Raw genomic sequence first — 15,645 nt, forward strand, 5'->3', positions numbered from 1 at the left:
ATTTGGCCACCTAATAACCCAGACATCACTCTTCCGCGCCGGCAATTTCTCGCACCCTTATCCGATTTCCGTTTTATCACCTCTTTTGAATCGTTATTCACCTATATCACAATCAATGTACAATCGAGATCAGCCAGGATCGAGTTCCTCAACAACATCTCCAAATGGCAAGCAGAGAGCATCCATTATGACTGAACAGGGTTCTTTACCTGGTCTTTTGGTCAACACACCTCTCGAAGAATCTGTTTGGCCGCCCGCAAGAGAAAGTGACCGATGGACAGCATCAGACTTTTGGAGAAAAAGTAGGGAAAGAGCAAAGACAGACAGAAATAGTTGGGACTATGGTAAGCAGGGACTGTACTCAGGGGGATTCAGTTCTGACGTGGTGTAGTCTTGAGCAGCGGTATAGCCGGAGGTATAGCAGGTTGCGTGGTATGTACCTTGGCTATACATCGGTTGCACGATTAACCTGGTTTTTCAATAGGCCAAAACATCTATTGCCCCTTTAGATAGGGTAAAAATTCTCTTCCAGACATCAAATGCTGAGTTCACCAAATATGCGGGTCAGTCCATTCTTTTGTACTCCAGTCTGGTCCTCCATGGTCATGCTAACATTTTTTGTAGGCACACCAATGGGTTTATTGCACGCTATCTCAGTGATATACAAATCTTCTGGAGTCAGAGGTTTGTTCCAAGGACATTCAGTAACCCTTTTACGGATATTCCCCTATGCCGGGATCAAATATATGATGTATGATTGGCTGGAGCGTGTATGTCCTTGCTTTTTGGCTACCTATCTCCATGCTAACCATTAATGACAGTTATTGATAAAACATCCCGATCAACGCAGTCCACAACGCTTCTTCCTAGCCGGATCAGCTTCTGGCGTCTGCTCTGTTTTGTGCACTTACCCCCTAGAGCTCATCCGTGTCCGTTTGGCCTACCAAACAAAGACATCAGAACGAACTTCCCTTCTTCAAGTGATTAAAACCATTTATCACGAGGCAGAAATACCTGTAAACAAGAAACAATCACAATCCGTCTCCCCGTTCATACGCAACCTCCCGCTGTACCCCTTTTACCGAGGTTTCTCAATGACCATCTTCGGCATGATCCCTTATGCGGGCGTTTCTTTCCTCACATACGGTACTTTGAAGCGGTACGCTGCAGATTATATTCCGTACTTTGGTAATCACGCAACCGCACGCGATCTGGCTTGCGGTGCGGTCGCCGGGGCGGTCAGTCAGACATCGAGTTATCCGTTTGAGGTAGTCAGAAGGAGGATGCAAGTAGGTGGAACGTTGGGTAATGGAGGTATAGGATGGAGGGAGGCGGTGAAGAGAGTTTACGAGTCAAAGGGATGGAGGGGATTCTTCATCGGATTGAGTATTGGCTATATCAAAGTCATCCCTATGACGAGGTGAGTTTCTGGAGTGTTGCGATGTCGCACAAGGGCAGGTCACTAACCACATGAGGCAGCATTTCTTTCGCAACTTGGCAGTTGATGAAGAGGCTGATGGAAATCTCCTAGAAAAGAGAGGATGATCAAAAGGAAGGAGAGTGTATACAGAAGATATATGAGATATATAGCATCTACACCGCATTTTGTTCATTCCGCATCAACATTGCACATGCATACGAAAAAGTTGTATCACCGCTCCGTAGCTGACATCCTTGCATAGCTATCCTTAGCTCCATTGATGGAAGAACGGAGCAGACCCGACAGTGTGGTATATAGTCACTGATCGTACCCGATAGCTCTATACTTCCATCCCCAAATCTGGCTCTCCTCCTACCCACTTCGTCTTGTTCATTACCTGGATTTGCTCAATAGTTCGAGTAACTTCCACTACCCATTCAAAAATGGTGCAAATATCGATCAGTTCAACTCTCAAACTTGGCAACTGTACCAGTAGTAATACTCAAGGAAACTTACTGGATAGACATAATGAATCCCAGGCATCATCTCCCACTCTTTATGGTATAACAACCTCTGTCATCATAACCACGGTCAATCACCAAAAGCATACTTGGACCACTTGGTTCTTCCCATCCCTCATCTTTAGACCGAAACCACCTACATTGCACTGAACACATCGTTCACCATCCGTCGGGTGCGCGGGACTCTGTGGATAGAGATGGTGACACCATTTGCAATGATAAAGCGGTTTCTGAGGAAGCGGTGAGAGGCAAAAGGCGGATGAAGGGAAAGAAATGATAGTAGAGTTGGGCCCGGCTGAGTTAAGAGGGGGTAGCATGGTGAGCGAAGCGAGGAAATGTGGTCTGAGGTGAAGGAGACTTGAGTATTAAGCTGTGGGTGAGCAGGGATATGCCAAGAAAGGGTGGCGTGAGAGAGATCCTCAGTTGCCTAGAAGAGGCACATATGGGCCTTTTATAGGTCTTAGAGCGGTATAGCATCCAGGAGCAGGGGAGTCACTGAACCAATGAACTGGGGAGTAAGAAGAAGCTAAGAAAATGAGATGAGATGCATATCTTCGAGGTGTTTGATTCTCGCGAATGGAAAGGTTTCTTTCGTTCAGCTATGATTCCATGTTTGTCCGTTCGTTGCCGCCGATGCACCTGGCCTAGTCGGGTATGGTTTAAGTGGTTCACTCATCACTATAGACTGCAAAGATCTATGCCACAAGTGATGACAGCACATCGCAGGAACACAAAGACAACGCAGCACCTTTTTCGGGTTTATGTTCCTGTCCATATCCATGCCCAGTGCCGACTCTGGATTCTTGGATGCTTCTTGGATCTTTTTATGTCTTCTCTTCTGAGAAGTTTTTTTTTGGGGGGGACGGCGGAGAGTGATCATACCTTGTATCTTCTTGGAGTGATAATCACACAATTTCGGGCCCTCCGCGAGTTGATGTTTGATGTCTTGCCAAATCTCGCTTAAGGTACAGTAAACCTCCTTTCAGTGGATTAGATGACCATCGTCATATAATCTCTTCTGCTTTATTCTTGACTATAATGTGGAATTGAGACGTAGCGGCTAGCGCATGATAGCCTATGCATTTCGGGAAAGTCCACAGACGAGTGCCTGTGAGTGAGTCATGCAATACAACATGAGGAAGAATACAATACAAACTACCTCTTTACCCAACAATCATTTCTGATGACCCTACATCACTCTAGCCTTTTTTCCTGCCCCTTCCCTCTGACCACCTCCTGCAGCCTTACGCTTCTCTCCAGCCCCTTTCCTGTCTTCTTCTTCCCGTGTCAGTGCCTTGGCTTTCGCCTTCGCCGCTCTGGCTCGTCCAGCAGCGCTGATGAGTGGTTTTTCGGGCTCGGCTACTCCATTCGGAGCGGATTCCTGCATGCGACGAGTGGAAGTGGAGAATGTCAAGGTTTGGGGTTCGCGTGTGCGCGTTGCGGCGATGGGTACGGATGTAGGTTGTTGAAGAGGAAGTGCTTTGTCGATGAATTTGGGCAGTGAGGTTTCAAAAGGCACATTCCGCTCAGAGAGGCTGACAACCGAGCGAGAGGGTGGCAAACGTGGATGTTTGGGCTCGCGGACTGTTATTTCAACGTCTTCCATGCCTTTTCCCGCATGTAAGTCACTGACGTTTGACATCGTTGCGCCTCTCTTCAAACCGGAAACAGATTTCTTTATCCCTGACTTAGAAGGCTGAATTTCTGCCCGCTTGACGGATCGCTTGTTCATTCCTGGGCGGTTCATCGTATGTGATATTGCGATTGACTTCGTCAGCCGCGGTTGAAGTTGTTGTTCTTCTTCCCGTACTCTCTTCTTGCTTTTAACCCTCTGGCTGTCGTCCTCGACCTCCATATCCTTCTCAGGTTCCCTTTGAGCCTCCGTTGCATTATCTTTCCGCTTGCCCTTATTTTTCCTTGGAGACCTCCTAACCTCGACTTCTCTTTCCACATCGAGAAATCCATTCTTCTTGACTACAGCAGGCTCTCCCATTGCCATTCTGCGTACCGGCGTACTGGGCGCAAAAACAAGCACTGGCGCTGGAGCAGGGGGTGGAGGCGGCGAAGGAGTTGGAGAGATGACTATGGGTTGGAGAGGCTTTCGTTTGGGTTGTCTGGGTTGGCGTGAACGAGTAGATGGGTGGGCTGGTGAGGTTTGTGTTGCTGTAGGAGAAGATGGTGCAGAACGAGGTGGTGTTGGAAGAGTGACGATCTGAGAAGGGGTATCCTTGGAATTCGACAATCTTCGGATAGCTTTCGGTAGTGAAACCGTGGTAAAGCTTGATAAAAGCTGCCGCCGCCACCGTTGAAGAATCTCGATCGGCAACTTGAAGTTAACTTCGCCGACAGATTTTATCCAGGCAGCAGCGTGTATTATTGGAATTTGTACACCAAAATGGAAGACGAGGATGAATAATGATTCGAAAAGATGGACTGTGATGTCAATGGGGGTTTCGTAAGGTTTAACAAGGGGTACGAGGGACTTGAAAATCGCCACCGAACACTATTCGTCTTCCATATGAGCTTGCCCCTGTTACCTAAGCTAAAGTCAACTCACAGACAGTCGCATAATCAAAAAGCAGCAGCCTAAAATAGATTTGATAGGTGAATAGAGCGGTATCCATCCTAGCAAGGTCGAAGATAACGGGCTGAGTGTTGTACCGATCAACTAAAAGGCCTGTCAGGTCCTTTTCGACGCCATATCTGAATGATGATGTTAACGACTCACGTAGATGATCCAGCAGACTAGGGCACCCCTCATTGACTTCCTACGCGTATTCACACCGATCCTCCGACCGTTGGCTCGGACAAGTCGAAGAGCACGAAAAGTGTCATTGACATTGAGGAGCAGCCTTTTGTGCACGTCGTTATTAACTGTTCTGGCGGCTCCACTCCCACTCATTGACTTACCATACTGTTCGCAGCACCTTTTGCTGAACAGACAGCTGGATCAAAATCCCTAGAGCTGCAAGTGCTGCCCAGCTATTCTCCATTTCGCTGCTGCTCGTTGTCCAAGAAGATGAGAAACCAAAGAACGCGACACATTCATTGCGAGTAACGAATCCAAAAACAAGTCGCGTCACAACATGCAGCAAAACAGAATATTCCCGACAAGGATTTTTACGGATTTATCCCGAAACCGCTCACACCACCGCTTCGTCCACGACACTCGCTTTTCATCCCCATTTCTTTCTCTTTTCTTCCCATCTCTGTATACTGTATCCCTTCCCATCTCTCTTTCACTCTTTACTCCTATTCTTCCTTCTTTTTATACCCGGTCTACAATGGCTGTCGACTACGACCAGTTCAAAGGGTACGTCTCGTCCCCATCGCCTTTTCCGAGCCGGATCTTTGAGAGATTTAAGTTGACCCACCATAGAAAGCCCTTCCAGGTCATCTCCAAATTAGGTGTACGATACACTGGTATCTTTGATCATATTAGTCAGGAAGACCAGACCATCTGTCTTGCTCAGGGTATGTCACTGTATTTGTTCTGATGATTATGGGTCACAAGGCTAACTAGAGCACAGTCTATAATCATGGTACCGAGGATAGACCAACTGCGCGCAAGTTGCCAGGATCTACAAAGTCGCTGGGATGGGTGCGATTCAGGACTGAATCCATAGAATCATTATCACTGGTCGAAAACTATAATCATCCTGGCGCGGAGCCTGAGCCTCAAGAAGATCCTATCCTTGCTTCAGTCGTGAGTTTTTAACTTCATTGTTACCTTTTCTCTACACCCTTTTATGATGAAGTATTTTTCGGATGTAAACTGCCTTCGGGCACATGTCCGAGAGCGCAAAAACCAAGTGGACATCTCCGTTGCCTTCCTTCTGAATCATTCCCATTCTTGACCATCTATTCTTTCATTTTGATTAGATGCTGACGTTCAACGGGTGTAGAGTCAAGCACCTCCTCCCAACGCTGTGGCTGCTGGTCCTTCTTCTCCTTCTCCTCAAACAACATCTCAGCCGTACCAACGCCATGACCTCCCCGCCAAACCCTCGCAATCTGCTATTTCTGCTGCTACCGCCATGTCTCGCGTCGAACGATCCCTTTCTGAGCTCAGTGTTGACGACAGACCGCGTCGACCTTCTCGTCAAGCCCAAGCGCGACCTCCGGCAGTGCCGGACGCGGAGTTTGATTTCCAAAAGGCAAATGAGAAGTTTGAAAAGGAGAAGGAGGCTTTCAAGTCTGCTGCAGATGGGCAAGGCGCTGACGTTGCCGTGCTTGATGAACCTGTGAACCAGCCCCACCCCAGTGCTGTCGTCCAGTCTCCGTCCGAAGGAGAGCCGAAGACTGCTGTGTACAACAAGTCTAGTTTCTTTGACAGTCTGAGTCACTCTTCATCCAAGATTAGCCGAAATGAGGAGAGACATCGCAATTTGGACACATTTGGCGAGGCTGGTGGAAATGGTATGGGCGGTCGAGGTGGGTACGGTGGACGAGGACGAGGAAGAGGAGGGTATACCGCTGGAGGCGGGCATTATAATGGGAATGGATACGGAGGAGGTCGTGGTCGAGGCGGTTACCGAAGAGGAGGATATCAAAACCAAAGCCAGCCTGGCGAGTCTGTCAATCTGTAGTGCTTTAGTTAATAGGAATGTTTTTCGTTGTAGAATTTAGCATTAAGGAGGTATACGAGTATCGTCAGAAGTCTATGCATGTAAAAAATAGCCGCATTTACTTTCACCCCACAATCGTCTTCCAGACATGGTCTATCAACGGTTGCAACGTCCCCTCCACATCCCAGTTATTCCATATCCCCCTCCAAATCCACGTTAGGATACCTCCTGTCAACGCTCCAGCACCAATTTGCTCCCACGTATGGTAGCCCAACTCCTTCCGACTCCAGAGCCCCGCGGCCCAGTAGCCAACGACTCCCAAACCCAAGAGATAGGGTAGAGGTAGTGAAGAGAGGGAAGGGAGGATGTAAGCCGCATAAAAGGTTAAAGCGGTGGAATGTGTGGATGGCATGCCATATGTCTTTTTGGGACGGACGGGGGAAGCGGATGAATCAGGCGGCGGGGGAGGGCGAGGGCCTCGAATGAGCTTTTTCAGTGCTTTGGCTGTATTGTATGTCGTACAAGTACGAGCAGTGTGGAATCCAACAAAGAGAAATGGAGGTGTTAGTGGTAGCAAGAATTCGATATTTGAGCCGGTGGTGACGTACCAGTAAGAGATGAGCCCAGAGCCCCAATAGCCAACCAGACGATATGAGCATTACGAGTGTACAGGATGGCAAGCGCTGTGGTGAGTGTGACTGTTATATGTGTCTGATGAAAGACGAGGGTTAGTCTATTGTGTGAGTACTCAGTTGCAGATGGAGAAGGTGGGGAGATCGGACGAACCTCATCGAGGATGTAGAGGAGAAGAGATGGATACTCCGAGGGACTGTGGGGCCGCAACATATGGCTGCTTTGCGCGACAGTGGGATTGGTCTAAGCCCTAAGCTCTAAGCTCTAAGTGGCGGAGAAATGGCAGATGAATGAAGGATTAACATCCGATGGAAAACAGCATGCATATGATGACGGACGACGATCACCGCCGCTCATTCGTGCGCCGGAACTTCTCGAAAGTCAAAAGTTCGACACAAAAACAATTCATTTCCTTAACTCGCCATTCGCCCGTCGACATCCTCTTCTCCTATTCTTCAATTTTCCCCGCCTGCCGATCACCTTTAATAGCCTCTCAGCAGGTACAGCTCGCCAATCAAGATGCCCCAGCCTGCCTGCCAACTCGCAAAAGAAGAGCTTTTAGCCTGTTTATTACGGACAGACTGGTCAGTACTTTTTTGCCTCTTAATGAGTTGGAGGTGCACCTCCCCTGGGTTCAAAGCCATAAGATTATCATGAGATTAACATGACCTACTGTGTAAAAGACCCCGGCTGTGGCTAACGCATGATCAATCACAGTGTCCTCAAATCCGGAAAAACCCCTCAAGAATGCTTGCAAAAACCTCAAGAGTTGCCGTTACAATGCCAACATCTTATAACCCGTTTCGCAGACTGTAAGAAAGGAATGGTACGTTCTGTTTAAACCGTCGCTTTTCCATATTCATCTACAATCCTCCTCCCTTAAATGAACTATCACTCTGATAATATGTGTTTGTCCATATAGCTTGACATGCGGCGTCGATTTAGAGGCAATCACCTTTCAGAAGAAGCTAAAGAACGCGCGAGAGGGACTGGAACAGTAGACATAAGACCCGCGGACGATATTGCCCCCGATAGGCCAGACGATCAGAGCAATCGGCAGTACTGAGAGGAGTGGCAAAGACTCGAGACACAGGGCATTTTTGGAATCCATTTATTTTCTTGTATCGTCATATGTGAACATTGCATACCTCTCTCCAGTTAGCCCCGTACACATTGTGCAGGTTCAAAGTGAGTATGATTAAGTCTGAGGATTGGGGCAGAACATGGAAAAAGGATGATACATCTTTCCGTGCCCCTCCACGGTTGAAGGGGGCAAGCACAGCGCATGCGGGGTATGATTTAATTTTACAACAGCTATTACCGCCTCACTATACTAAGTTAGCCTCTTATACTATTACCCCCAACTATCAATTATCATCGGTAGCTTTCCCCGGCACATAAAACGTCAATACCCCTTCAGCATTATCAATCGGTCCTGTAGTCAATATCCACCATTAGCCACCACCATTACACAGCCGATGTTTCGTTGCAGACAGAAGGAAAGACCATAAACGATGACAAAACTTACCGATATATACATAGGCAATGACACAATATCCTTCGCATATGCACATGATGGCTTCACCGCTTATAACATAGCTTGTGAGGAATTTGAGGAGCGCTTTGATAGTGACAGTAGTTGTCATCATTTGTCCCGGTGGAGGTGGCTGTTCTGCCTCTTCGCCCTCTTCTTCGACTAGATCAATGGGTATTGTCAATGTAAGGATGCTTTGGAGATATGTGTGACAGTGATAAAGGTGGAGGAGGTGATGGGGAAGGAGACACATACGGTTCGTGACTGGTATCGGAAGATCCTTCCACGTCGTTGTGAGATTGACTTTTGACGACCTTACTGCTAATTCCATCGTACCTTCCTATTGCACCAACACATGGAAAGACAATCAGCACGCTTCACTTGACTACAAAGTCCCCTGGGTCAAGCGGCTTTATCAAAGTAAAGGCAACGGCAAGGTCAGGGAAGCGGAACATACGTGATTCGCGGACACGTCCACATCATCTGCTACCGGTGCGAGTCGTGAAACGATGTTTCTCAATTCTTGCAGATTTGGTAAAACGACGTGTATCTACCCGCTCAAAAAGTCAGTTAATGAAGATAAATGTAAGTAAACGTATAAAAGAGAAGGACTTGCGTCTGGGCGAGGACAAAGAGGCTCTTTGAGATCCTCTTGTCGCCTGGATGAAAGGATTTTGACATTGATCTCGTGGGTTATGATCATTGATTTTCTCGATGCCTGTAGATCCCAGTGTAAGCCGGGCAATGGGAGCGGTAGTTACCAGGTGAGATCTGCTCACGGTGTATCCCTTGATGTCAAACGCCCATATGGGTTGATTCTGCTTTTTGTTCAATTTCAAAGTGACCTCTGCTTGTGACAACGCAGCTGAATTCCTCATATTTTCATTGATACCTCCCACTAATTTCCCAACGAATCAGCAGAGCATGACATATACATCATAATTTGACATGGAACGGAAGATGATTGCTTACCAGAGTTGTCGGCGCTACGGAGGACTTTGACCAAGGAATCGAGGTTGACTTCGACCCATATTTCGTTATTGGAGTTGGATTCAATCCTGTAATCTTCAAAGAGTGTAGACTGTACGCATCGTCAGCGACTCCTATGTATGTAAAGACGTATACGTGAATAGAGTGGTGTTGAAAACTCATATTCAGAACTTACAACTTTGACTTGCCTAGCCAAAAAGAAGTCATCAGCGCCTGGCCTAGGTGTTTACATACCACTTGTACTCACGACCAGACCTGAACGCCAGTCGCGCTCTCGCTCCCCGGCACGATGAAATAGACTTGCTCTTCCGACAATTTTATGACACATGATCGCGCCAAAGCTGCTAGGGAACGTATAATCTCTGAAGGGAAAAGGATAGAAAGGAACAAGCCATCAGTGATTTCTCTTTTCAAATAATGGCAGGCGGAAAGTTAGTTGCTCACTATGAAGTAATCCGACGTTCGATATTCCAGTTCTGAATCGCATATTCGCTATCTAGACATCTGAAAAGTGGGTATAAGTATAGATCTGTGCTTCCTTATGAGGATATTCACCTTTTGATCGTGTTTTATTTAGTTTTCTTCCTTTTGTCTTCTTTCTATTCCGTAGGTGATGGAACGTACGCTTTATGCGCAACACGTCAACGACGCGTCGCGGTCTTAACATGATGTAAGCTTTTGGAGAAATGGAAAATAATTGAAGTCGCGACACTACTGTGGGGCCTTCTGTAAATTATAACCCTTGCAGTCCAGAGCTACAATTCTAATATCAGAATATATCTATTATATACATACAGGCTTATCCTGAAAGGGGTGGTACGCTCTACTCAACTGTACCCTACAAGTACATCGGGGACATCAAAAAACAAATGACCGACGGATTCTAATAGGTGCTAAATCTCGATGCTCGATCTGCGTGATACATCAACCATTCCGCAGACGCTCGACAGACGTGTACTCCTTCAATTCCCGACCAAACGAATCAGATTGTAATCGTGCACGAGCTGGGATAAGATGGGAGGACGTCGGAGATGACGTTCCTTCCATTAGAGTAATGAACATCCACAAAGGCTGTCGACGGTTTCCCATGTGACGTAGATCGTAAAGCCTCTTGCCTTTGCGCAGGCCATCAAAAGCCATGGGATGTCCATAGAGGTCAGCTGATGGTCTTTTTTCGCTTGGAAAGGACGATTCTCATGGGGCAAATGATACAACACCGACCAAGAGACAAATAAAGACGCCAAGTGACAAGTGCGATGGATGAACGCCCATAGCTGGAACGAAGATACTGCTGTATGAGGGTGCTTTGAGGTCTTTATTATGCCATTTTTCCTGATCTACTTATTTAAGGCTATCAATGCCGCGCTCGATAATATTGGACGCTTACGCCCGCAGTAAGTACTTATCTCTCTCGTTATTTTTCTCATGCATACAGCCTAACTCTCGGCTATCATCATCAATCAGATATATCACCGTTTTGGCTGCTCCCACACAATAGCTTTCTCGCCATAATAGAGGACCAGCGCTGCCTCCTGCCAACTGGCTCGTTAGAGAGACTAGTGGTTGTCGTGTGATCATTATCATTGGGTCGGAAAGGAAGAGAAACAGTCTCTTCGCTTTGGGAAGGAAGCATGTCATTCTTCGTACTTTTCCCTCTTTCCGGAATCTGGGTCGACGCCGCCAGGTTAGAGGATCCAGCTTCACATCTAACCGGTGATATCTCTGAATATTCATAAGGCGGAGGCGCGCCCTCGGGAGTTGCCTGGGAAGTAACACCATTGATAATCGTCCTAGCGCGAAGGAGAACATCTTCTGCGACTAAATCTGCGATTATCCCTGAGTTGCCAGAGAAAGATGGGTCGAAAGTGCCAGTCTCGAGCGACGTATTCCATATGTAATCATCATAACCATGCACCGGAAGGACTTGAGGGGTCAAATAGGGCTGTTGACTACTTCCGCCAAGATTCGTATCTCGAGTGCGTTGGTTGAACTCATTTTGTAGGTACGCGCTGGTATATGCAGAAAGACATTGGGCTTTTTTCTGAGGATCAAGTGTGTACTGCTCCCAGTTTTGCCACGTCCCGCCACAGATGCCATCTTTGATCTGCTTTGATCTTCCTATGTCTCTATCAAACTCAGAGAACGCCGCTGTAGCTCGATCAATGACCCCTTGAAGTGACTGTTCATCATCTCTATTCTCCGGGTCAAACATGGCGTAAATTTCAGGTGATGTCTTGCATAAATCTTCGGAAGTGGAGGGAAGAGCCAGCTTTGTAACGACCTCGGGCAAGCCGGAATAAGAGTAATTTGAGTGAACCAAGACCCTAGCGTGTGAACCTATAGGCGGTAGTGGACTTCTCCAAACATTCGGATTGTTCTCTCTCTCTAGACGAAGGATACTCCAGTCATGCATCATCGCCTGAGGATTAATATCGATTCGTCTATCATTTTCAGCTTCAGAGTAAGAGCCAAATTTCAGTGCGACATCAATGTCTTTCTCGGTGATGACACTCAGTGTCGGAAAGTTACAGGATTGTTGGAATCTATGCTCGGATTTGAGTTTCTGACGAAGACGGCTGGAAATGGTGGAAGACCATTCGCTGAGGGCTCGTTGCTTATTTGAGGGGTCAGTTGGGTCCTTCATTGGCGAGATGAATTAGCTCGTACTCTTCTTGTATTATATATGCAACACGTGGATTCTATTAATGGTGCCCAAGCCAGAAAACACTCACAAAACCAGTAACCTTACAATACTCCTTATACCACTCCGTGCCCTTCTTCACCTCCTCATCCCACCAAGTCTCAACTTCTGGCGGTTTGCACCATTCACTCTCTTTCCATGAATCCAAAGAAGATTGTTTGTATTTTGACATCTCTCGCAACGCAAGCAACGTACCATACGCAAACTGACCTTCATCCGTAATACCAGGAAGGATGAAGAAGTGGTGTCTTTGAGCACCACTCACAGGCAAAGAAGTACGTTTGACCGCATCGCTATTCAAAATAGAGTGGTACTTGTTAACATCAGAAGACAAGTCTGTGATCATGGAAGGGTCCGCAGGTCCCCCAGTCAGCGCATCCCGCAAATTCCTGTGAGAATAAGCAACATGTGAAGGATCAGTACTGCCAGTGGTGGGGAGTCGGGCAGGGCCTGATAAGTTGGTGACATTGAAAGGTCTTTACTCATACAAACTACGTGAGCAAATGCTAATCTTACGAAAGGAAGAGAATTTATGCAGATCAAAATGAGATTTATTCTTACCTTGGGTTCTCTCTCTCTTTGCCTTTTGTCAAAGGTTCTTCAGAGGACGACATAGAGATTTGATTGATCGGTGTAGTTGGTAAGCTGCTTAAGTCAGAATATTTGAGATATTTATCGGCGATGCGTCAGTCACAGTATTCGGCTGGGGATAACGAAGGGTGATATAGGGGGAGGAAAAACGATGGTGGGTAAGTTATATAGGGTGTGGTGGCGAGATAGGATATTGTTAGTTACTGCTCCCTTGGGTGTCGGGTTTGAATTATCTGCTCCCCAGATACGTACCTCCAGCTTTCCAAATCTCCATGAAAATGTCGATCCCTTCATCAGCGGCGAAGTGAATGTGATATTTGGTAAAGGAAAAGTGTGAAAGGAGGATCGAAGCTTGTTTGCCTGAGGGGTTGCAACGATCATCAACCATTATGAGGTGGTAACCAGGACACCCTACGAGAACAGGATATAGGAAGAATCGAAGGTGCTCTGGCAGGGAACTTATGGTGACTGTAGCGATGCCATATGCCTTGATGAAAAGAATGAATGAAAGTGTCGCTCCTTTCGTGATTATCACTCGTGATCTGTGCAACCACCATCCTCATCAACCCCAGCATCTTAGAGACTGAGACCGAGCTTCTCTTTGCTTTTTGAGCCATGCCCTACACAACGCCGCTTTTTACGACGTCGTTGGGCCTCCAATTTTCCGCTCATGGACAGGTATGTGTTAGGTAACCGTGTTCATTGTTGGCTATAGTTCTGATGTTGAGATCACCGAACTCGGGGGAAGGGGGGAGGCGGTTGGTCATTCTCACTTTCTTCTGGAATTTTCTCGGTTTGCCGAAGGGATTGTAAGACATAGTCCTAGTAAGATACCTTGTTGACGCAATGGTGGGAAACTAAACAGAAGTTCAGCTGAAACGGAACCAGTGGATAGAGTAGTGGAGTGACTCGGAGGAAGTTCAGCAGGCGGTCGAGGATGCGATTGCAACTTCAAGTACCAAGCCATTACAGTTCAAACTGGGAGTAAAACAGGTAGGTCAACTGAAGATGGTGGTGATACAGGCAAGTGAGGTATATCTGCCATTGTTGAATAAGATCATTACATCATCAAGTCCTTTGTTGGTTGTTACGGTTTTTGTCAATTGTTCCCTACGGAGATTAAGGCTTCTATTATCCGCGACTTGCGGGCCGGCCGCCGAGGGTTTTGCTCGAGTATTTATACGTAAAAGAAGAATGCTCCTACAGCAGAGCGAGCGGACGTCAATTGCATATATGATGAAATTTCGCTGCAAAAGGAAACACAAAGTCAATTCTTACCTGGTGCACTGCCCCAAAAGTCATGGGAAGTCAAATGAGCTTTGCCATTACTCACTTCTCGTCTTCGGTTCATTTCAATAGTCACTTTCCTCCGCTTTCGCCGCCGTGAGAATGATGCCGTAATGCCGCATCATGAAGGGGAAAGGAAGAAGGCCAGCAGCTGCAGCAGCGAGGGAAAATATTATATGTGCTTTTGCGTTTTCTATGGCTTTGCAGGAGCGAACAGCGGAAAGGAACCTGCCTTCCATCATCTCCTCTTCTTGTCGCCCTTCACTTCCTCTTCTTCCTTGCACTTTTTCCATGTACAGTAATCCCATCATCACACAACGGAGCTCGCTACGGCGGGCAACGCAAGGAACGAGATCTAATAACCACGCTAGTTATTCGGCTCTCCGCATCTTTTGGTTGGCGGTATTATGTCGCTCTTCTGTCACCGACCACTGTCCTTCTATCACCCTCCTCTTCTTACCCTATATCAAGAGACTTCTAACCTTTACCGCCTGATCATTGTGTGACAATCATTTACGCTTAAGTCGTAGCCAAGACCTGTAGCCAAGAAAAGCGCAGACGGGTCGCGAATAATCCTTCAACGCATGTCATCCATCGACTTCCATGAAACTCTGACGAGCGATAATGAGGAGGCCCAATCCATCGTGCATCAGAATCTGCCTATCCGCTTTGCCATCCTATAAAGACCATATCTGACTTACAGTGTCAGGCTGTCAGCAACCTCTTTCCTGTCCCCACCAATACTCAAGACAACAAAAGCTTCAAGCCACATCCCAGCATGTACAATTTCTCCGAGACACCCTCCACCGAGTATTATTGCTCTCATTGCGGCTTTGTTTATGAGGCGAGTCCTCGCCATCCTGCTGAAGGCGAGAAATGTTACAAGTGTAAGGTGAGTAATAGCCCTCCATAAGCCGATTTCGTCTGTGCTCATCGTTTCTGTTGAGAAGGGAGTCCTTTACAGCAAGGGTGATGATATCAAACCAGAAGAAAGACAGGTCATAATGTTTGGGGGCATTTATCGAGGGAAAGGAATTTAGTAGTGAAGACTGTCGTGGCGACCGTGTTTCCGATAGATTTATACTGTAGCTTATTATGGTTGAAATTTCCCACGCATCTGGGCGTCAGCAGCGTTGGGCTGAGTTAACCCATACACTGAACGAAGATGCTACAGAGGGCTGCTCGTTCTCTTCTGAGTCCGCACAAGAGACGTTTGTTTGAGTCTTTCTTTAGACCGATAAATGAGTATGATTAGTAATCAATCCAAAAATGTAAATGAGCTGGAGGACTCTTTTTAATCGTCGGCCGCCGTTAAGGGTGCCAAATGAGACAAGAGTATCAGGTATTGCACAGGCAACAAGCTTACAGATAGATAAATTGAACCACCATTTGGTAATGAT

The 15,645-nt window shown here is 46.9% G+C and overlaps 8 protein-coding genes across 8 annotated transcripts; 4 read left to right on the top strand and 4 right to left on the bottom strand.

Moving 5' to 3' along the window:
* Window positions 1-61: 61 nt before the first annotated feature.
* CNH03460 (coenzyme A transporter, putative) lies at window positions 62-1,648 on the top strand. The gene is made up of 6 exons (XM_572513.2): window positions 62-344; window positions 392-432; window positions 485-563; window positions 625-770; window positions 822-1,420; window positions 1,480-1,648. Exons 1-6 carry the CDS (start codon window positions 116-118, stop codon window positions 1,529-1,531), a joined length of 1,146 nt encoding a protein of 381 aa, XP_572513.1. The 5' UTR covers window positions 62-115; the 3' UTR covers window positions 1,532-1,648.
* A 1,311-nt stretch (window positions 1,649-2,959) lies between these two features.
* CNH03450 (hypothetical protein) lies at window positions 2,960-4,977 on the bottom strand. Its single transcript, XM_572512.2, has 4 exons — window positions 4,852-4,977; window positions 4,670-4,793; window positions 4,499-4,609; window positions 2,960-4,444 (listed from the first exon to the last, which is right to left on the bottom strand). Exons 1-4 carry the CDS (start codon window positions 4,932-4,934, stop codon window positions 3,131-3,133), a joined length of 1,632 nt encoding a protein of 543 aa, XP_572512.1. The 5' UTR covers window positions 4,935-4,977; the 3' UTR covers window positions 2,960-3,130.
* A 182-nt stretch (window positions 4,978-5,159) lies between these two features.
* CNH03440 (hypothetical protein) lies at window positions 5,160-6,628 on the top strand. The gene is made up of 4 exons (XM_572511.2): window positions 5,160-5,254; window positions 5,321-5,415; window positions 5,472-5,647; window positions 5,847-6,628. Exons 1-4 carry the CDS (start codon window positions 5,226-5,228, stop codon window positions 6,528-6,530), a joined length of 984 nt encoding a protein of 327 aa, XP_572511.2. The 5' UTR covers window positions 5,160-5,225; the 3' UTR covers window positions 6,531-6,628.
* On the bottom strand, window positions 6,629-7,451 carry CNH03435 (hypothetical protein). Its single transcript, XM_024658667.1, has 3 exons — window positions 7,296-7,451; window positions 7,118-7,220; window positions 6,629-7,013 (listed from the first exon to the last, which is right to left on the bottom strand). Exons 1-3 carry the CDS (start codon window positions 7,353-7,355, stop codon window positions 6,634-6,636), a joined length of 543 nt encoding a protein of 180 aa, XP_024514585.1. The 5' UTR covers window positions 7,356-7,451; the 3' UTR covers window positions 6,629-6,633.
* Window positions 7,452-7,573: 122 nt separating this feature from the next.
* CNH03433 (hypothetical protein) lies at window positions 7,574-8,321 on the top strand. The gene is made up of 3 exons (XM_024658668.1): window positions 7,574-7,726; window positions 7,860-7,968; window positions 8,065-8,321. Exons 1-3 carry the CDS (start codon window positions 7,662-7,664, stop codon window positions 8,206-8,208), a joined length of 318 nt encoding a protein of 105 aa, XP_024514586.1. The 5' UTR covers window positions 7,574-7,661; the 3' UTR covers window positions 8,209-8,321.
* Window positions 8,322-8,357: 36 nt separating this feature from the next.
* CNH03430 (hypothetical protein) lies at window positions 8,358-10,291 on the bottom strand. The gene is made up of 11 exons (XM_024657736.1): window positions 10,222-10,291; window positions 10,111-10,170; window positions 9,914-10,028; window positions 9,842-9,854; window positions 9,649-9,757; window positions 9,456-9,574; window positions 9,293-9,394; window positions 9,134-9,226; window positions 8,932-9,016; window positions 8,671-8,838; window positions 8,358-8,577 (listed from the first exon to the last, which is right to left on the bottom strand). The coding sequence occupies exons 2-11, from the start codon at window positions 10,151-10,153 to the stop codon at window positions 8,510-8,512; spliced, it is 915 nt and encodes a 304-aa protein (XP_024513403.1). The 5' UTR covers window positions 10,154-10,170; window positions 10,222-10,291; the 3' UTR covers window positions 8,358-8,509.
* Window positions 10,292-10,460: 169 nt separating this feature from the next.
* Window positions 10,461-13,996, bottom strand: CNH03420 (hypothetical protein). Its single transcript, XM_024657735.1, has 4 exons — window positions 13,211-13,996; window positions 12,929-13,070; window positions 12,399-12,843; window positions 10,461-12,304 (listed from the first exon to the last, which is right to left on the bottom strand). The coding sequence occupies exons 2-4, from the start codon at window positions 12,979-12,981 to the stop codon at window positions 11,123-11,125; spliced, it is 1,680 nt and encodes a 559-aa protein (XP_024513428.1). The 5' UTR covers window positions 12,982-13,070; window positions 13,211-13,996; the 3' UTR covers window positions 10,461-11,122.
* Window positions 13,997-14,701: 705 nt separating this feature from the next.
* On the top strand, window positions 14,702-15,632 carry CNH03415 (hypothetical protein). The gene is made up of 2 exons (XM_024658669.1): window positions 14,702-15,137; window positions 15,196-15,632. Exons 1-2 carry the CDS (start codon window positions 15,024-15,026, stop codon window positions 15,283-15,285), a joined length of 204 nt encoding a protein of 67 aa, XP_024514587.1. The 5' UTR covers window positions 14,702-15,023; the 3' UTR covers window positions 15,286-15,632.
* The last annotated feature ends 13 nt before the right edge of the window (window positions 15,633-15,645 follow it).

The sequence above is a fragment of the Cryptococcus neoformans genome (assembly GCF_000091045.1).
Source record: "Cryptococcus neoformans var. neoformans JEC21 chromosome 8 sequence".
NCBI lineage: Eukaryota > Fungi > Basidiomycota > Tremellomycetes > Tremellales > Cryptococcaceae > Cryptococcus > Cryptococcus deneoformans.

What these genes read in the sequence shown, in the direction of transcription:
- CNH03433 (XM_024658668.1), top strand. Translation starts at nt 7,662, where the DNA reads ATGCCCCAGCCTGCCTGCCAACTCGCAAAAGAAGAGCTTTTAGCCTGT. An exon ending in TGTTTATTACGGACAGACTG is followed by an intron (nt 7,727 to 7,859) that starts GTCAGTACTTTT and finishes GATCAATCACAG; the next exon opens with TGTCCTCAAATCCGGAAAAA. An exon ending in CAGACTGTAAGAAAGGAATG is followed by an intron (nt 7,969 to 8,064) that starts GTACGTTCTGTT and finishes TTGTCCATATAG; the next exon opens with CTTGACATGCGGCGTCGATT.
- CNH03435 (XM_024658667.1), bottom strand. Translation starts at nt 7,355, where the DNA reads ATGTTGCGGCCCCACAGTCCCTCGGAGTATCCATCTCTTCTCCTCTAC. An exon ending in TCCTCTACATCCTCGATGAG is followed by an intron (nt 7,221 to 7,295) that starts GTTCGTCCGATC and finishes GTCTTTCATCAG; the next exon opens with ACACATATAACAGTCACACT. An exon ending in TCTGGGCTCATCTCTTACTG is followed by an intron (nt 7,014 to 7,117) that starts GTACGTCACCAC and finishes CATACAATACAG; the next exon opens with CCAAAGCACTGAAAAAGCTC.
- CNH03440 (XM_572511.2), top strand. Translation starts at nt 5,226, where the DNA reads ATGGCTGTCGACTACGACCAGTTCAAAGG. An exon ending in GACTACGACCAGTTCAAAGG is followed by an intron (nt 5,255 to 5,320) that starts GTACGTCTCGTC and finishes GACCCACCATAG; the next exon opens with AAAGCCCTTCCAGGTCATCT. An exon ending in GACCATCTGTCTTGCTCAGG is followed by an intron (nt 5,416 to 5,471) that starts GTATGTCACTGT and finishes ACTAGAGCACAG; the next exon opens with TCTATAATCATGGTACCGAG.
- CNH03415 (XM_024658669.1), top strand. Translation starts at nt 15,024, where the DNA reads ATGTACAATTTCTCCGAGACACCCTCCACCGAGTATTATTGCTCTCAT. An exon ending in AGAAATGTTACAAGTGTAAG is followed by an intron (nt 15,138 to 15,195) that starts GTGAGTAATAGC and finishes TCTGTTGAGAAG; the next exon opens with GGAGTCCTTTACAGCAAGGG.
- CNH03430 (XM_024657736.1), bottom strand. Translation starts at nt 10,153, where the DNA reads ATGCGATTCAGAACTGGAATATCGAACGTCGGATTACTTCATA. An exon ending in TTGACATCAAGGGATACACC is followed by an intron (nt 9,395 to 9,455) that starts GTGAGCAGATCT and finishes TGGGATCTACAG; the next exon opens with GCATCGAGAAAATCAATGAT. An exon ending in CATTGCCTATGTATATATCG is followed by an intron (nt 8,578 to 8,670) that starts GTAAGTTTTGTC and finishes TATTGACTACAG; the next exon opens with GACCGATTGATAATGCTGAA.
- CNH03460 (XM_572513.2), top strand. Translation starts at nt 116, where the DNA reads ATGTACAATCGAGATCAGCCAGGATCGAGTTCCTCAACAACATCTCCA. An exon ending in GAGGTATAGCAGGTTGCGTG is followed by an intron (nt 433 to 484) that starts GTATGTACCTTG and finishes GTTTTTCAATAG; the next exon opens with GCCAAAACATCTATTGCCCC. An exon ending in TGTATGATTGGCTGGAGCGT is followed by an intron (nt 771 to 821) that starts GTATGTCCTTGC and finishes CATTAATGACAG; the next exon opens with TTATTGATAAAACATCCCGA.
- CNH03420 (XM_024657735.1), bottom strand. Translation starts at nt 12,981, where the DNA reads ATGTCGTCCTCTGAAGAACCTTTGACAAAAGGCAAAGAGAGAGAGAAC. An exon ending in AAAGAGAGAGAGAACCCAAG is followed by an intron (nt 12,844 to 12,928) that starts GTAAGAATAAAT and finishes GTATGAGTAAAG; the next exon opens with ACCTTTCAATGTCACCAACT. An exon ending in ATTGTAAGGTTACTGGTTTT is followed by an intron (nt 12,305 to 12,398) that starts GTGAGTGTTTTC and finishes TCGCCAATGAAG; the next exon opens with GACCCAACTGACCCCTCAAA.
- CNH03450 (XM_572512.2), bottom strand. Translation starts at nt 4,934, where the DNA reads ATGGAGAATAGCTGGGCAGCACTTGCAGCTCTAGGGATTTTGATCCAG. An exon ending in TAGTCTGCTGGATCATCTAC is followed by an intron (nt 4,610 to 4,669) that starts GTGAGTCGTTAA and finishes CAGGCCTTTTAG; the next exon opens with TTGATCGGTACAACACTCAG. An exon ending in TTTTGATTATGCGACTGTCT is followed by an intron (nt 4,445 to 4,498) that starts GTGAGTTGACTT and finishes GAAGACGAATAG; the next exon opens with TGTTCGGTGGCGATTTTCAA.